At 36.4% G+C, this 20217-nt stretch overlaps 1 protein-coding gene across 2 annotated transcripts in view; it reads right to left on the bottom strand.

Moving 5' to 3' along the window:
* gfra4b (GDNF family receptor alpha 4b) overlaps positions 1 to 20217 on the bottom strand; it is an 85400-nt gene that overhangs the window by 42302 nt on the left and 22881 nt on the right. The window contains exon 1 of one of the 2 annotated variants that reach the window (XM_042738656.1): positions 14259 to 14940. The exons of the other annotated variant lie outside the window; for it this stretch is intronic. Coding sequence (XP_042594590.1) covers positions 14259 to 14301 — 43 coding nt within the window. The 5' untranslated portion in view covers positions 14302 to 14940. Of the gene's footprint in view, positions 1 to 14258; positions 14941 to 20217 lie in introns of those variants that run through there. 2 annotated transcript variants of the gene reach the window in all.

Here is a 20217-nt window from a genome sequence, read left to right on the forward strand (position 1 = left end):
AAGCCTCATGACCCTGTGTCCAAAGACCTATGAGTTAAACTGAAGGGAGCTATATGGGGTTAAATAAATTTAGCGTATTATATTATGTGCCTCCAGCGCTTTCTGAACTCATGATGTTTCTGAGTATCAGATTTGTCTAGTGAACATCCGAGCCATTGAGATAAGAACTCTCCAAGGATATTTTTTCCTTTGCATTCATGGGCATATTGATTAGACATTTGTTGATGCAAATTGAATGGCGCTTTGGAAAGAAGCTTACAGTTAAAGCAGTATTTCACTCAAAAAAATTCATTGCAAACCCGTGTGTCAGTGATATTTTGAAGAATGTTCCTACTGCATATTGTGAGCAGGGAGTTTCAGTCCAAGACTTTTGTGCTGTATTCCAATACCACTCCTATATTCTGAAGTTTCTTCACATGGGAAACAGTCAAATTTAAGCTGCTATTCAGAAAATAGAAATTCTGCTGTAGCACTATAATGTAATTTGTGCTTCTGTAAATTTAACATTCTTAACAGGCCAAGTTATATGTTTAAAAAAGAAAGAATATGTGCAAGCACAAATCAAATTTGGTTCGGAGTGTTTACACGCTCACCTCCCAAAACCTCACTCTCATCCGGGTCACGGCACCAATTTAACGTCTCCGGTTCTCCCTCACTCACTCAAAGCAAGATTCGAACTGGCGTTTTCTGGCATGGGAGCTAGTAAGGGGAGGGAGGTTTACCCAAAAATAAAAAGTCTTAAATTCAGTTTTGTTGTTGTTTCAAATTTAGGGTTATTAAAATATCTTAAATAAAGCTCTTTCTGATTCTAAATAGTATAAAAAAGTAATGAAGCCTGTTTCTGCCACTGAATAAAATTAAATAAATAAATAAAAGTATTTGCAACTTTGGCTTTTACATCTCACAATTTTGACTGTTTTTAAAGTCATTCTTTTTTTTGTCAGAATTGCAAATACAAGTTTATATCTCATAAGTCATAAATATCTCACATTGATGGGAAAAAGTCAGAATTGTAAGATAAAGAGCTGCAATTACCTTTCTTTATTTATTATTCAGTGGCAGAAACGGGCTTCCATACAAATGTCTTAATTATCATTTTCAGAAGGGCATAAATTTGGGGCCAGAAAACAAGCATCACAATATTGTTTAAATGTGAATATTAAACTTCAAAATGCAATGATTTAATGAAATATATACAATAGCTTTCAAAGTAAAAAAGTAAAAACATGGCGCTGATGTGCATTCCACAGGCATGCTGTTTCAACGTAGTTCACAATAAGTGAATACTGCATATTTTTATTGTGGTTTATCTTCCTCATCTGTTTGAATGAACAGCTGGAAGTACTGAAAACATTTCAAAATAAGAGTGTTGGTGTATTTCAGGCTTGTTTTATAATATTGTTGATTAGTATTTTTGGTTATTACTGCTTATTATTATTGGTATTTTGGTAACTACAGTAAAAAAAAATCTGGCATTTCATTTTAAATATAAATAGTTACATAATTATTAAATAAATATATCTTATAGCAGAAATAGTAAAAAAATAAAAAATAGTGTATTTTTTTAATTCAAACTAATTAAATAATTTTGTTTGTAAATGTCTCGTCACAGCCTTTTAAAGTTCTTTAGGCGTTCTTACGTTTTTTAATTGCAATGTAAAAAAGATAAGTAAATAAAACGAAGATTATTGGAGTACGTTTTATTTGTATTATGTATTATTTGTTGATTCTGTAATTATTTGTGAAATTTACTAGCAATTTCTGAGTGAAAATCATTTCTACACCATTTTTTTCAGTGCAGGAGCACATGTGCTACTTGAAAAAAAAAACAGTATGCCTTCAGACCATCTGCTATATCATGTTCTTCTACTGTATTGAAAAGTACAGTATGTGCATTCTTCAAACCGTTTGTATTAGTAGGTCTAACTGAGGTGAAATATCTTGCTCAAGTGCACATTAATGATAAATTCACCCCTTGTCAGGTTCAAACCTATAATACAACCTTCCAGTTATCAGATCATTAATCACTGTGCCACACCACTCCAGACTGATTACTTCATTACATTTTCTATTTAAAACTGACCAATCCAAAACCAAAATCTTCATATGACACTTGAAACAGTGGTGTATGAACTGCACGCTGCATTGGACCTGCACTTGCCGATAAGCAAGCATTTAGTAATTTACAAATATGTGTAAACATCTGAGTGACCTGTTATTAATTAAATGCCATTTGTACTGAACCTGCATTTATGTTTATGAGATTAAGTGATTAAAAGGAAAATAATGCATGCATAGCATGTGAGTGTAAGAGCTGTTCAGCGTGAGGAGCTCATTCATTCTGGCTGTCATAAACACTGTGATGCGACTACAATGAGATCAGACAACCGCATCCATCACTGCTCTACCAGTGACATCCTCATAGTTCCTTACCCCACTATCCAGCTCACCTACTCTCTCTCTCACCCTATTTGACAGAGTTTGTTCTGTGGTTCTTCCCATCTGAAAGCACCCAGCCTTCTTTGGCATGCACATCCTGCACGGGTAAATAAATCGAAAGAGTGAATCCTTTTACATTTTGTATTGCATGCAAGTGGCAATGAGTTGAAAGTGCTAAAATTGAAATATCAACATTTATGTGAATATGTATGCATAATTGTTGTTATTACTTGTGTTGTTATATGTAATATTTTAATAATTTGCATTTATTTTAGGGGAAAAAGTTTTTAATATTTATTTAATAAATCTTGAAATAAATAAATAAATTATATATATATATATATATATATATATATATATATATATATATATATATATATATATATATATATATATATATATATATATATAAATCTTTAAATAAAATCTGAAATAAATAATAATAATAATAAACTGCCTAGAACCAAATGCTTGTAAAATTAGGCTTCTGAGTGTGAATAAGAAATGACATGATTTAAGCTAATTATAATTGTAAATTATTAATTATATGATTAATTATAAAAATGAAAGTCTAAATCATAAATTAATGACTGAATTATTTGGGAAGCCAGTTTTCAACACAGAATTAAAAAAAATAATAATAAAAAGTCAAAACTGTGAGATATAACAGAATTCTATTTTCTTCTCACAATTCCAAGAGTCTTTTTTCTCTTATTGTGAGTTATAAACTTGCAATTGTGAGTTAACATCCTAAAATTGCAAGATAAAGTTAATTATGAAATAAAAAGTCACCAACACCTTTTTATGTTTTTTTTTTTTTTTTTGTGGCAGAAACATGCATCCATATTAAAAATCAGTTCCTCGCTGATGTTACGTGACGTGATTGAAATCAAAGGCATACAAATCACCTAGTAAAGAAAAGAGCTGTCACCAAGTTTATCTGATGATTTAAAAAAATCTACATCAGGTAGCAATGCATGCGGAATATTCCTGGCATTAATTCAGCAAGGTGAAAATATATAGAAAAATTCAAATGTATCAGACATCACAGTGCAAACCAAACACTGACTTGTGCTGCGGTGTCATGCAAGCAAATGGATTCGCTGTCCTGTGGCTCGTGTTGAGCGCTTCGGTCTGGAAGTGCAGATCCATTCGCACACACAGGAGTGAAACAGGTCTGCTTTTTGCTCTCAAACAACACTTTATAAATGTTTTTACTCTATACTATATTATTAATAAAGGGCCTGTTGAAATGCTATAAAAATGGCCTTTCATGTCAAAAGCCTGCTCTGCAAAACTCAGATGCAGGAGTCCATCTCCAGGGAAGCCCAGAAGACAACAGCTCTTCATGAGAAAAACTAAAAGGCAAGAATCAGTCAACGGATCTAACCCACTGTGACAGACAAACACACACACTGAACCAAAAAAACAGCTAAGAAAGACCTTCACAATCTGAGGCCCCCTTACCGAAAAATCGACTGGCTCTTGTTGAGAAAATGACCTGACATCTAATTCAAGGGATTATTTCCCCCAGGATCCAGCTAAAGACAGAAGCTCCACTTTTTGGTCAATGGCTGAAAAAAGAAGCCCTGTCCACAGAAGATGCCGACCTTGAGGAGGGCCATATGAAATCTTTATTATTGTATTTATTTGTTTATTGAAATTCTGTTTTCCATTTTTTTATTTATTAATTAATTTATTTATTTGGGATTTTATTTTATCAGTTTAATTAATTTACAATAATAATTTTTAATTAAATTAATTTAATTAATTATTTATTTAATTTTTTATTGATTTATTATTATTATTATTATTTGTATTAATTTTTTTGCAATAACAGCGTTTTATTACAAACAAACCCTTTAATTTTTTGGCAAATAAAGTGCTGCACAACAGAGGTTTACAGTTAAAATTAAACATGAAAGAAACTTTTATTTTGAAGGGTGGCAGTGAAGAGTTTTGTTTGTGTGTATATATGATATGACGATTTTGTGATTTGATAAATTTTTGATGATGATTTTTGATATGATAGTTTCTCTCAAAAGAAATGTTTGTGGAGTGACACAAGTGCTCAATTGCTCATTAAGTTGCTCTCAGAGCAGTTCTGGAGATGTTGTTCAGAACACACAGTATTCATTTCTAAATAGTCTTTTTGCAGTTTAATATTCAAAGACACTCCATATCACCATTTGATTTATGTGTACTGGCCTACTTTTGATTTATTAATTTAAAATTGACCAAATTCCGTAACAATCCGCATTAAACAGTAAATTCTATTTTTATGACTGGATTCCATGGTTCCTTCCCGTTTTCCACGTCGCCTGAAGGGACGCCCAAGGAGCTTTCATTGCAAACATTCAGAAAAGACAGACCAAAGATCCCACCACTGTGTCCAAAAAACAAAAAAAAAAACATACGCAGAAGCAGTTGCAATGATGCAGAATCCAAAAGATCCCACTGAGGCTCTTGAGAAAATACATATGCCCCCCGGTGTTCACCGTACTATCAGACTTCAGCACAGACTCCGGCTACGGTTGTTTGTTCGTCTTAAACTGGCACTTACACTGTCAAACAGCTAAAGCCCTCTATTTGAAGTTGTGTTACAGAGAAGCCGGCTACGTTTACATGCAGAGCAATATTCAGACTGCTGGCCTGTTCTAACCGAGCTGTTTTGTCTATTACTGTTCCAGCCATTTCATTCCATTCACATTTGCATTTACATGGAAAAGACAACATCCTGCACCATTACTGACACCAAAGATGCTCTGTCAAAAACCTTGACTGCTGTATGTGCCATAAAATTACAGAAAAACTACAGTAGAAAGTCCAGATGATCATATAGCCATGAATGAGACTGATATGTTAAAGGTGATGCATTGCAAAGGATAGGTCAAAATAATCTATGGATGTATGGATAAATCATTTACAATAAGATCAATAAAATGCATTTCGAAAATGGGATGAATTTTCATTTCATGCAGACTTTAAAACATGTTTGCATGTTGATAGTCTGCTGTACTAATAGTCAACATGCCAAAACACTCACCGGGATCTTTATCTCTGAATTCATTTCATTTAGAGCACTGTGCACTGCCATGGCCATCAAAACAGTGCTTGTGTACGAAATCACCTCCTTTAAATTGAAAGACACTGACAGACATCAAATCTCCCGCTGTGATCAATGTTCCCTTTATTATGCACAATCCACAGGTTTATTTGTGAGGTGTTGCTGAGAGATTTTTGTTTATGACTTGCTGTTTATTACTAGCTCCCGGGCGTCTGTCGAAACACAGCAGTCAGATAAATGCTTCAATAAATAGTTGCAGCCCAAAAGGTCTCAACTAACAGTATGATATTGGGAACTAGATGTTTCTTACAATATTTTTGATCTAATTATGAAGTTTTGAACAAGGGAGTGAAGAGCACTTTGTGAGTCCAAAAACTCAAGTTACACTGAAGCGTATCTTTCTGGTTTTGTGCTGGTATTTATTGGAGTCTTTGACGTTGATAGATTTGTGTAATAAAAGGTTATAGTTGTTTTATCTGTTTATGTGTTGAATATAATATTAGGTACCTTATTAAATGTACCCATATATGTTTAAAATAATTTATTTTGAAGAATGCTGGTAAACAAACAGTTGATGGTTGCCATTGACTTCCATAGTATGGAGAAAAAAGAAAAAAAAACGATGGAAGTCAATTAATAAAAGAACTGGATCATCGAACTTTAACAGCAAAGACAATAAAATGGATTAAATAGGATATCTGCATTATTTCAAATATTTAATTATTGCAGGTCTGCATCATATTCTGAGTTTGCTTTTCAGGAATAAATGCAGGAGTAAATGCAAGTTAACATTTAGTCTAGATCTACAGTCATGTTCACACAGTGCACACAATGCCTCTGCACTTACTCCCAATTTCTCTAAACGGGAAGACAGAGAGCTGTCAGTCAATAAATGGGAAAAAAGTAACTGTTACTTATTAGAAAAAATAACTCAGATATTTTCTTGTAAGTCAAAAAGTAATGCATTACTTTACAAATTGGGATCTCGACAGAGAGGTGTTCTTTCATTAGGCTGGTGGCGGGGCCTAGCATCTCTTTCGGAGCCCCGGCAGACGACAGGATGTCGATCACTGCATCAGGGGACGAGCTAGGCTCTGAATATAAAGACTCGGCTGCGTTGCCTCCGTCAGAGAAGGTGGCGTTGCCCGAGCCAGATCCAGAGCTGACTGCTATGCTTTCCCCGGGTCGCCAAGAGCGTTGGCTTTCTGGGGGTGACGCACCCCAATCATCGGCATCCACCTCCGGTTCCATTCTTCCCAGAGGTGCATGAAGAGGTTACTAGGTCTTGGGGGCACCTTTTTCTGCCTGAAACAGAGCTAGTGTCTCTTCTGTCCTCACTACCCATGACGGCGGGGCAGCTAAGGGGTATGTGGAGATTCCCCCAGTAGAGTGTGCTATTGCAATACAGTTTTACCCACAGAGTGCTACCCAACATTGTACCCAAGAAAGGCGGTGGGTTACGACCAATTCTGGACCTGCATGTTCTGAACTGTGCCCTCCACAGGCTACCATTCAGGATGTTGACAGAGAAACATATTTTTCAATGCATTCATCCACACGATTGGTTCGCAGCAATCGACCTGAATCGACTTTCATGTCTCGAACCTCCCTCAACACAGGCCGTTTCTCTGCTTCGCGTTCGAGGGGCGAGCATATCAGTACAAGGTCCTCCCCTTCGGGCTGTCCCTGTCGACTCGAGTCTTCACCAAAGTTGTGGAGGCAGCCCTTGTTCTGTTGAGGTAAAGAGGCATTTGCATTCTCATCTACCTCGATGACTGGCTCATACTGGCCCAGTCTCGAGCGCAGTTGTGCGAACAAAGGGATGTGTTACTCAGCCACCTTAGCCGGTTAGGGCTTTGGGTCAACTGGGAAAAAAGCAAACGCTCCCCCGGTATGGAGTTGTACTTGGTCACTCTAACAGCACGCCTCTCAGTAGTGCAGTTTCAGAGGCTCCTGGGGCATATGGCATCCACTGCCATGGTCACGTCATTCGGATTGCTTCATATGAGACAGCATTAACATTGGCTTCATGACCGAATCCCGAGATGGGCATGACAATGCGGCACTCACTGGGTCTCAGTCCCCCCGTCCTGTCGCCAGACTTTCAGCTCGTGGTCAGACCTTGCCTTTCTTCGGGCGGGAGTTCCCCTAGTTCAAGTGTCTAGGCATGTTGTTGTCTCAACAGATGCCTCTGCCATAGGCTGGGGGGCCATGTGCAGCTCTCATGCTGGCCTACCCTGGCATGTCAGGGAGGATGAGGAGCAAGAACTCTTAGTAGTGCCATACTGGCCCAATCAGACTTCGTTCCCAGAACTGATGCTCCTCACGGCAGCCCCTCCTTGGCATATTCCTCTGAGGAAAGATCTTCGTTAAGGCTCCTCAGCGAAAAACTGAATGTGGGACTGTATGCGCTCTCCTTATTTACCCACGCCGTGGGGCAGGTTGTGCGATGGAAAGCTTGCATGCCTGCATTCATTGGCTCATTTTGTTTACACTCGAAGGTGAGATGTTAATTATGATGGTCAGAAGACAGAAATATTTGTCATCACTCCCCCAGCTGTCGCATCAAAAACACCCACACAGCAGCATTAATTAGTTTCCTTTTCTAGTTTCTTTATGCCAAGTAATACAACACAAATGTGCATTAACTTTAAAAATGGAAGTATTAAAAATCTTTGCTAGATTTATGATGTTAATGATGGTGGAAATGCATCATCACAGTCAGTGAAAAAGTTACGAATTGCCACAAGAGGGTCTTGGTGAGGCTCTGAAAACACCAAATACAGTTGCCAAAGACATCAACTACTAATAGAAAGGGAATTATGGTTTGTGGTTACTGCTCTTTCATGTCAAAGTCATTTACACATCAATTTTGTCTTCTGAAAATTGTTTAAATGGGCCGAGTTATCGCAGTCCATGCAAATGTGGCCATCATATATGTCCGCCAGGAAAGCGGTCTGTCAATCTCTCTATGCCAGGGTACCTGTCAACAATCACTCAACTAATGAGCCTCTGTTTGGCCCTCAGAGGACACCGTAGTCATCTAACCCCGGAGCCATCTCCTGAATTTCTTAACAGGACTGGTGGGGAAAGTGATCTAACCTTTTATTCCAAGCAAATATCCCTCTACACACAGTGTTTCAGGCTGCAGGCCAATTTCCATTCCACTGCTCAGCGACCATTTTAAATGACCTGCCACTAAGATTAATCCTAACCAGGGAACCTTATAGTTCTCAACTGTGCCTCCATCTGACTCCTTATATTATGTACTGTTTGGAGCTATTAAGGTTTAATATTGTAGGCAGATGATAATGTGAAGAATTGAACAATGTCAGCATGAAAGGTCAAAACCATCAAACTGACTGACGTTAGATGAATGGCAGAGAGGCCGCTTAACTGCGGGGTCTAGAGCATCTATAATTAAACATAAGAACCGTTTTAGAGGTTTGAATATAAGAGCAGAATCGAGGTGGCAGCATAGGTAGCCCACGTTACAACCCATTCTGACTTTTAACACCCCTGTCTGCCAGAGCGAATGATACGCTGGCACTCTTAAATCTGAAAGCCGCCCCTGCTGCTTAAACACTAAAAATGTGTTCGGCCTGAAAGAGAAGAGGAATTATGAAAGTGAATGACTCACTTGGATCAAAGTCTGATAACTGTGCAATCAATCAGCTATCAGGGCATCACAGAGAACGAAGAGCGTTCGACAACCAATGCACTCCATTGATTATTGTGCAATGAGATACATAATGCTGTATGGATGCTAAATGGTTCATTGTAACTGCTCACTTATTAGTAGAGCTGCATAATATTTTCTTTGAGCAGTGAGTGATATGTCTGTAATGGCTTATTATGCTGTGCAAACAGTAAAAATTGTTATCCAGACCATGAAAAATATGACAAGGGACATTAGTATTGATTCTGGTGATACTGGCTTTTTGTCATTTTAACATAGATCTATATTATATGGATATGGATAAATCACAAAGCCATCAATAGATTTTTACAGTTTCTGCAGGCAGTGTCATTAAGTCAAAGTTGCAGCCACAATGCTAGAGTTTGTTTGGTATGTTGTTTGGTGGGGTTGGATTTTTTTTAAAATCTTTTTGGTCTTCCATCAGATATACAGGCTACACGATTTGAGGTATCATTAATATCTGCAGCACATATGCCAGTTTAAAAAGGGTTAAGGGTTTGCTCAAAGTCTACTTTTAACTAATTACTCATTTTCAGAGATATCACACTTCTGGGCCATCCATGGATTCACCAGAGAAAATGAACCATTAATATTCAGTGTAATTTTCCTGAAGTTTCAACTTGGAACAGCTTCTTCACCACAAATGACAGTTAATTTTATATGCAATATTGTAACCAAATAAAAATAAATAAATAAATTCTCCAGAGAAGCCTACGCTGTGCAAGTTCTATGCTGTTTGCAGCATTATTCTGTCACAATAAATGGTCTACACATTTGTCATGTAGATAAAATCAATAATAAAATGATAAAATCAATGCATACCATGCTCTACCATCACTACCAATGCAATTTTGCTATCATACAACAGCTGTACCACCATATCCCTTTAGACTTCCCACATTAACGCTGCAACCAGCTGGAGATTCAATTCAGATTTCTCAAGTTCAGCTGCTCTGAATTCTAATCAGCAATGACACGTTAAGGCATATAGTTTGATAGTTTAGTGATGGCAAATATCTAATATCAGAACTACTATGGCATGTGAGGTTGTTTGTAAGCCAAAAAATCAATATGTTTTCAGCTTAACTGAAGTACAGTACTACACCACGTCTGATAAGAAAATGCATATGACTTGTGTTTAACAGCTGCTATATTACCCATGTTGCTCTATAGAAAAAAAAAATCAACCAATCAAAGAGTTACAGCAAGCAAATCTGCCAAAATATTACATGGGGAACTTCACGGGAGTGGATGTTACAGGGAATATCCACTCCCATGTCTCCCTACACTCTTCAAATAATATCAATAAAATAAATAAATAAATACTTTTAAAAATGTTCTTTTGGATGGTAAGAGGTAAGCACACTTGTGACCACATAAACACAGACTTAAATGAGATTAAATGACCGGAAAGTATTTTCCATAGCAGTACAGCTTTTAAAGTGAAACCTGCTGCATTCTCTCACTGATGTAAAACAAAGAGCAAAAGATTAAATTAATATCAATACTAGTCATCCACTATTTAAAACAAAGTTACGGCACTGTTTCCTTCCACCACGGATTCACTGTATTATGTAGAGTAAAGTAGGATATTATGAGACACATGGAGTGAGCGAGTGTGATTACCTGCATCTTCAGCACAATCTCATATTCACAAAAAAAAAAAAAAAACATTAGTTTGAATGTCCGCTGAGGAAAGCGATATCTTTGTCATAGTGTCCTTTCATTTGTTAAGGGTAATTTCCAATGACAGCGCTGCTCAGTGCATTTGTTAACTGCATCTTACAAGGTGTAGTTGAATGTAAAATAACTTCCTTGTTTACAACCTTCTTTCTGTCTCTTTCAATATAAAAGTCTTTACTGCTGACTCACTCATAAAAACGTATCCTGTTGCCATCTAATGATGGAATAATGTAGCTAAAATCAGCATCACTAACACACACACATACACCGTTTCTTAATACCAAATACTATTATTAATTAACACTATTATATAAAAATAAAATAGTTGTCATTATTTATTGAATAATAATATGTAATAAACAACAGTAGACATTATAAAAGTTGCTAATCAATTCAGTCAAGAGTACAAAGGCATTGCTCTGATACAGCATTACATTTATAAATAAACTTTAAAGTTGTGCCTTCTGCCACAGCTATTTGCTCTGAAACAAATAACAGATTAATGAGATCAAAGACTACCTGTTTGATTTACCTAAAACGAATTATAGCTCATGCTTAACAATATCAGAGCCAGCAGCAAATCTTTATTAACAAATCGCATATATGAAGGCTAAACAACTATATTCTCATCAAAAAAAAAAAAAAAAAAAAAAAAACTCTTACAACTACAACCAACATTCCATGACACAACAACGGTATTATATACCACAGCGGATTTGGGTGTCTGCCATGACACTCACTGTGCGAAATCTGCAAGCAGAGTGATACAAACAGTGAAAGACATCTCAGCCAATCAGAAAACGATAGATAGATAGATAGATAGATAGATAGATAGATAGATAGATAGATAGATAGATAGATAGATAGATAGATATTATTTTAAATTTTGATCATGTCATTTGTATTGACATATGACATATCTGTACCTTTCTTGATTCACCTCAAAGCTGGTTGGTTTATTTCATGGCTTATAATGCTTTAACAAAGACTTACAAAATACTTATTCCATTTAGGAAAATCAGGGGAAAAAATACTTTCAGAGCCAAGACAGCTTAAAAAAAAATTAAAATGGACAGGCACTAATGCATGCTATAGCACATCGATTGGATATTTCTCTATAGGATATATAAGTTTCTATAAATATTTTAGTTACAGAAAAAATGAACATTTGCCAGTGACCGTGACTCAGTTTCTATAATCATAATGTGAAAAAATCTTAAGTATGACTTACTGTATTTATGTCTAAATGACACTTTTTCATTAATTATGGCTTTCATAAAAGTTTATGCAATTCACTTTATTAAGAATCATATTTCTCTGAGCGCAGATTATGCATGTGGCGTCAGTGAGAGAGAGACAGACTGTCGAGCATAACAGTGAGAAACACTGAGTCGGCTGCTGGAGAGAGGCTGATCTTTAGCTGTCGGCTGCAATTCTACAGTTTGATTATGGCTTTGAACTGCATATTTCAGCTGAAGCCTATGAAGCCGTGAAGTATAATGCTCTGAAAACCTGAACCATAAATGACCAATTGAAGTGTAAGTCAATGTCAGTACTGATAGTGATATTATTCTTGTAACAACAAGGTCGGAATTAGCATATGTCAGTCATGGCTTGAGCTAATGGGCATTGATAGAGTTCCTAATTTACAAGCTCTCAGAGCAAGAATCGATCTTTACCTTGGCTAATCGCTGACAAACAGCCTGCTTTTCAGTCACCTTGAGTGACAGTGGAATTGCCTGCAGAACTGGAGCTGAGCCCTATATTCACAGGTTCCCAGAATGAATATGTGGGGCTTGAAAAAGGGCTTGATGAATGGTCGTAATGGAGGGAATCAGATATGGACTTCACTCAAGCTCACATAGCTATGGAAAATAACTATGGAGTTTGGGGAAATGTTGGAAGAACAGAGCATAACAGTTGCATGTTTAAACTTCCATATAGCTTAAAATTCATAGTGATGAGCAGTTCAGTCACTTACATAAACAGCATTATACTTTTGTGTTTTTTCCTGATATTCAAAAATGTTTTGAATCCAAAGTTATGATGTGATTCAGAACTGGCTGGTTTGGTTCAAGGTTTAATATTCTTTACTGAAGAATTATCTATACATTGAAAATAAATTGGAAAACTACATTCAGAGCCAAGGCATAAAAAGCAGGTGCATCACTGTAGGTAGGGGAGCTATATTGTTGAATTGAGTAAGGTAAGGATGATTTTAACACACATTTTCTTAATGTTTCTTAGGAATTCAAGAGATCAATCTTTTTACTGCTTGATTTTTTATTTTTTTTCAGTAAATTCAACAACAGCTGGGTGTGTTTTGCTGTTCTAGAGATTTACTTTGTTCTGTTTGCAGAGGAATATTGAATAATTGATTGCCTTAACAGACAAACCAAAAGGTGAAATGAGATCAAATAAAATAAAACATATTATACACATTAACTCTTAAATCAGCAAATGATCAGCAATCAGGCTTACAGCTTTAAGTCCAGTCAGAAAAAGCCCAGATTTTTGAGATGACTAAAGTTTTCACCCTGCCATATGAATGCACAATAATATGCTTCAAAATTAAAGATTAAAAGTATGTTTCAAAGCTATGGTTATGTTTCTTTGTTTCTCCGTTTCATTTGTGAATTCATTTTTCAAAGCTTTCATCTGTGAATCCATTTTCAAAACATGCAAATGCACTTGTTATGATGCATGCATACATCCTCTGATTCATACACAACACACACACAAGAGACAGTCTACCTGAAAATCTAATCATATTAGCAGCAACACAGAGACATCCTGAACAAATCCAATCTGCTAAAATGCACAGGCTTTTCAATCAACTGAAGCTACAAATTTCAGGTCAGTGACAACACACTGTATCCTTTATAAAGGGACAGAGATTACATGGACATATATGTTCCCACTTCACACAAGTAATTACATTCAAAAAGTGCAATGAGCTTATCACAGGTTGTAAGTTTGGCATCCCTTTATATTTAAGGAAGCAATTAAAAGTTTAGTGGGTTAAAATTTATTTAGCAATTTATCAATGATTTTACTGACTGTTAGAACAAATGTCAATGGAAGCAGTAACCTTTCACACCTGAACAAACACCTCATTAGCTGACTAATAACGCAAAATATATGGATTCATAAATCCAAATGAGAAGAAAGCTGGTTCTGGTGCTCACATTTCTTTAGTTCGATCCGTTCTTATTAATCTAGACAAAAGTCTATAAAAAGACGGTTCTCAACGCTAGCGCACACAGCCAATAATGACACAACTCTCAGCATTGTATCAGCTTTGTGTTTTGCGGAACTTTGATGTCAGTAAGCAGAGAAGATGAAACGCGCATGCCGCACATCACCTACCGGCAAAGCTGAGATGAAGCAGGTAGAGTCCCATAAGATCCATTTCTGCGCGCTTCTGAAGAGAACTGACTCGAAATGACGCGAAACTGTCTCTGATATATTCTGAGGTTACCGACAGAGAAAAGCCGTCCTGCACATATCAGTTCAGCGTGTTATAAACTGGTCAAAAACGAGATGAGCGTTCGCTGAACACGCAGAGCAGCCGCGCTCGCGCAACGCCAAGTGTCAAACTGTCAATCAAGACGTCAGAGAAAGCTTGAAATGAAATTAAAGCACTAATGAAAGTTCCCCATCTGCTCCATTATCTCGTATTGACATTTGTTCCCTCCGTTGGCAAGAACACGAGTGAATGAAGAGTCGGATTTCGAGTGGAGATCAAACTCTGAGCACAGAGAGAGAGAGAGAGAGAGAGAGAGAGAGATACTGGTTTGTGCTGAGCTATGTCTCAAAACCTAGTAAGCTGCCTACATAGGTTGTATCATGTGAGTGTCCATATTGTGACCCTCAAAATGCTGTCTAGATAGGCGGTTCAGTATGATTTGAGACACAGCCGTAGGGTCAGAGAGGCTATCAAACTGTCTGCTACAAATCCTGCACTTTGATTCTGGCTTTGAACTGTGGATTTCAGAAGCCGGTGAAATAGCTTTAAAAAAAAAAAACTCCAAAGTTAATCTCCTTGCCTTCTATTTAGTAATACAGAATGAGTCCCACAGACTGGCCGAAAGGACAATAACTATTGTGGTGGAAGGAAACGTTTCACCATTTATTGTACTTTTAAAAGAACCAAGTTAAGGGAATGGTTCGCTTAAAATGAATATTTGCTGAAAACTGACACCCTGTAGATGAGCTTGTTTCGTCATCAAATTTGGAGAAATGTGTCATTCCATCACTTGCTCAGCAATGGATGCTCTGCAGTGAATGGGTGCCGTCAGAATGAGAGTCCAAACAGCTGATAAAAACCTCACAATAATCCACAAGTAATCCACACCACTCCAGTCCATCAGTTAACATCTGGAGAAGCCAAAAACTGTGCGTTTGTAAGAAACAAATCCATCATTAAGACATTTTTAACTTCAAACCATTGCTTTCAGCTAAAATACAAATCCATAATAACACGTACTCCAGTGAAAAAGTCGATCAAGATCAAGCGACGGTTACAAGCCAAAAACAGCTCTAAACAAATATGTGGGTGGATTTTGATTTAAGAGACAACAGGAGATTTTTACACTGGGGAAAGCAATATTGTGGATTATGGGCTCATATTTTAGCCATTAGCAATGGTTTGAAGTTGAAACACGTTGATGGATTTGCTTCTTACAAACATGAAGCTTTTGGTTTCTTAAGATGATAACTGATGAACTGGAGTGGTGTGGAATACTTTTGGTGTTTTTTTCAGCTGTTTGGACGCTCATTCTGACGGCACCCATTCACTGCAGAGCATCCATTGATGAGCAAGTGATGCAATGCTACATTTATCTGATGAAGAAACAAACTCATCTGGGATGGAATGAGGGTGAGGACATATTTAGCAAATTTTCATTTTTCAGGGATCAAGATCAGTCCATTAAAAACCTGTATCCACTGATCACAAATATAAATGCCTTGTGTGAGGGGAATGTCTTGTGGTTACAGCGCTGGTTCATACTGGCAATCAAAGAGTGCCTTGGAGAACTGCTAACCTTCTGACCAAGGCTGTGATGCTACATCATAAGCCAGGGCCTTCATTTTTAATGAATGCATACTTGTGCAAGCGTAAGCACTGTAGAGCTCATTAAAACTGGGCGTTATGACTCATAATCACAATCATGTATTGCTTTTTTATCAGCCATGTCATTATGACATTCATTGTAGTTGTTATGCTAACAAACACGGAAATAGAATAATTAACTATCCTATATTTGCTTGTCAGGAGGAACCATGGTGATACAAGGTAAAGAAAGACATGACTGAGCTATTCACTGCCACTGTTAAAACATATCTCTGGTTCAATGGAGAATCCATTGAGCTTTTCCAATGCACAAAAGGTTCTTTAGATGATTAAAGTGTTCTTCTCAAGGTTCCTGTAAGTACTGTTCATTGAAAGGTTCTTTAAGAAACTTGAAATGGTTCTTCTATGGCATCTCCGCTGTTTGGAAGCTTTATTTTTTAAGAGTGTGGTCCAAAGGCAGTGGCATAATCAATCCATCTCATTCACTGCGGTCTGTTCATTCACACACGCTGATGACAGCACTGACGAGTCCAGCTGTGCGCTCTCCTCGTGGCTCTCTGGAATGAGAGTGTGCTCTATTGTTTAAACTAGAGCTCTTTCAGGATCGGGCTGTGTGTATGTGTCGTGACATGGCAGATAGTAGACTTCAGGGTGTTTCTGAAATGAGGGGAAGAGATGTGGTAAGAAAGCACTGACAGCTTGGATAACTTCTAAGAGGATTTCAAGGTAATAAACGTAAAAAAGTAAAACTGCCTGTGTGTTGCTGCTGGAGGGAAGAAAAGCAATAAAGTATCTGCAACTGACTTTGAAAATCAGTAGAAAGATGTTTTAATATAGGCCACAGTAGCATGTAATGCTATAAGCATTGCTGGACTGAAAACCAACTTGACAAGTTGAAGCTCCTATATTTTTTATATTGAGGGTGTGATAGAAAAGCATGTAATACAGTTTGTAGACCACTGGGCTGCAGCTGTAAAAAGAATGCAAAAAAATAAATATGGAAACGGCAGGGTAAATATGCAAAATCACATAATTTGAACATTAAAAAAAATGTTTTTAAATATACTAACGTCTCCATTTTTGTTGGTTTAAAGGAAAATTTAAAAATGCATATTATTGCCACACAAAAAGAGAAAATATTTTTAGTGTTATGCATTTTGTAACTATGTAAACTGAGTCACAAACTGTGCGCCACTTTTGTCATGTGACCTCATATTTACAAGTTGTATTCATTAACGTTCATAACAGCATGCATGTATTTGATTATTTTGTGTGTGTGTGCGTGTGTTTGAAATCAATTTATTTGAACAAAAATACAGTAAAAACAGAAATATTGTGAAACATTATTACAATTTACATATAACTGGTGTCTATTTTAATATGTTTTATAATATCATTTCATTTATTTAATTTAAATTATATACTTTAAATTATATTTATTTATATAATTTGTAATTTATTTCATAGAATTTATTAATGTAATTTATTTATATGTGATGGGAATTGCTAAGTTGTATCAATGTTGAAAGCAGTGTTTTTGTGGAAAACAGATCTGATGAGTTTTGATGAATATACATTTTAAACACCTGCATTTATTTTTCATAGAAATCTTTTGTAACATTTTAAACTAGCAATTTAATGCATCGTTGTTGAATAAAGGTGTTAATGGTATTATTTAGGGAACAAAATCGTGCTGACCTTAAACTTAACCGCATAAATTAATTGGCATGCAAATTCAGTAAATCTTGAAAGGGGGACCAAGTTTCTTTGGGGAAAAAAATCCAAACTGAAACCCATAATTCAGAGAAAATGATCAAGAGTTTTTTTTTTTTAGTTATGTATTGATGAAGCTAACTCAGCTTCACAAAATTTCAAAGAAGCAACATTTCTCTGCAGCCTTGATGGTTTGAACATGAAATAATGTGCCTTAGTTCACCCTCTCTAATCAAGGATCTTTTTAATAAAAAAAGAAAAGAACTTGTTTCACAACCTTAAAATATTTTTAATATAAAACATTTTCTTTGCTTATGAGAATCTATAATAAAATGTGAATAATATGCAACAAAATTGGACTTTGGATAGGATAGAGAATTATTAAATATTGTTACCTCACTCTTCTCTATTTGGTTTAAATGCACAGTTAAACGCTTCACGGAACAAACCTGCGCCTGAAGCACACGGTCTGTTTTATTCAGATCACGTGACTCTGTGAAGTGAGGCAGTAGTTCCTCTGTGTGGTCTCTGTCTCTTTCTTGCCCTGACCTGTGCCATGACCGACCACTAAGTGTTCTGCAGAAGAAAGAATAAACAGATGAGCATCATCTGATAAGAGACGCTCTGTGCAATGGCGGAGCCAGGATGTTTTCATAGGGGTGTCCAGGGAGGGGCCAGCAACCAGTCTGGGGTGGCACAGAAATCATCATTATTTCAATATAAAAAACTATAAAACTATAAACTACTTTACTGCCTAAAACACAAAAAAACAAAATAAAACAACAAATAAACAAATAACATAATTGATAATTAGATAAAATAATAAAGAAATACGGAGTAAACATGACAGTTTTTGTATTATTCCTCACCTCCAGGTATTTTTATAAAGGGGTTAGCTTTATTGCTGGTTCAGCTTCTCAAAACTCCCAAATGCTTGCTCTCCAACATTGGATACTCATGGATGAGGCATGCAGATAGTGGATCAAATTAAATGTGAAACGAGGGCCGGAAAGTCAACAGTAGACATAAATGAAAGTAATATAACAAGAGTTATTTTATGCAAATAAAAAATACAAATCAACAATATTTTCTAGTATAAGTGCACTGTGCTCACATTTATTTGTGCATTAAATTACAAATAAAAAATACATATCAGCTTGTGCCTTATAAATTGCAGAATATATTTTGCATTTGAGAGACCTTCTTGTGTTCTGCGTATACATCCACAGTTTGCAGCTTTAATCGCCTTTTTGGTAATTTCATAAATTAGCTGACAACAGAACTAGGTGCTCATATTTCTTGTGCAGGTTATTTATGATGAAGTGATATAGAGCGTGCACCGCATATTTGTGTACCGTTGAAGAGTGTGCGCCGTGAGCACGGTAAAATGGCTGATGGGACAGGAAAGTGTGTTTATAGTCTAACAACATCTCATCAGACGTCAGTTCACAGTTGTTCTACTGAAGCTCATTTGGCTGCTGAAGCTTTTCTGCACTCGTATGACTCGCGCCTGACGCTGAGGTGAAGCTGAAGTACGCGTCTGAAAATTCTCCCATTTGATGTGGTCATAAAGAAATAAGGTGGTTCTGCATCTTAATAAATGCATTTCTTGTCAAGAAAAAAGTTGACACAATCTGCAGTTTTGAGTGGGGTGGCCAAGCTTAGGTCAGTGTCCACCCCTGCACTGTAAAAATAAAATAAAATAAAAATTCTGTAGTTTTTCAAAATTATTTTTGGCAGCTTTGGTTGCTAAAACTGACATGATACATGCATAATATAATTTAAACTAAACAGCTACAAAAAGTGAAACTTCAGAAGTGTACGCTGAATGATTTTTGTCTTTTATGACCCACAATGTTCTGGAATGTTCCAGAAAGCACTAGAACATTTCAGAATGTTACAGAAACTTCTAGAATGTTCCCATCCTTGCAAAAGCAAAATATCCTTTAAAAAATGCATAATTAGTACAAAAACTTAGCCTATCTTCATTAAACTAATGTTTTTAATAATAAATGATAAAAGTTCTAAAATTTACCTAACCTCAAAAGTTACCAAATTATTGTTGTTAGATAAATATATATATAGAGAGAGAGAGAAATAGATATATGCACTTGGAAATTGTAATTGGGATATTTCTGACTCGTCTTGAACTCTAAGCTATTCTTGTGTCCCTTGACACTGATGTCATTTCGCTGGATCATTTGCACCCACACTGGGCCTCTTCCTCACACTATAAAGCACAGTTTTGTCGAAAACCCAGTGGAGCCACTGATTGTTTGAGACATATAGTGAGAGTAATCAGCATGCACTTCTTGTCGTCTATGTTTTTCTCATACAAAAGTGTTTCCACTCAGTTTTATTTGTTACTCTTATCATGTGCCAAAAACAAATTTCATTTCATTTTAACATTCAGCATGCATCGACGAGCTTGTAAAACCGTCTTTAATGGTAAAAAACTGAACAATTGTTTCTCTTCAGCCTCCACTTTAGCTATAAAGCCTTGAGATTTATTTCTGAATTTTAAGAGTTTGAGCGGGC

Source organism: Cyprinus carpio, chromosome B14 (genome assembly GCF_018340385.1).
Source record: "Cyprinus carpio isolate SPL01 chromosome B14, ASM1834038v1, whole genome shotgun sequence".
Taxonomy (NCBI): Eukaryota; Metazoa; Chordata; class Actinopteri; order Cypriniformes; family Cyprinidae; genus Cyprinus; species Cyprinus carpio.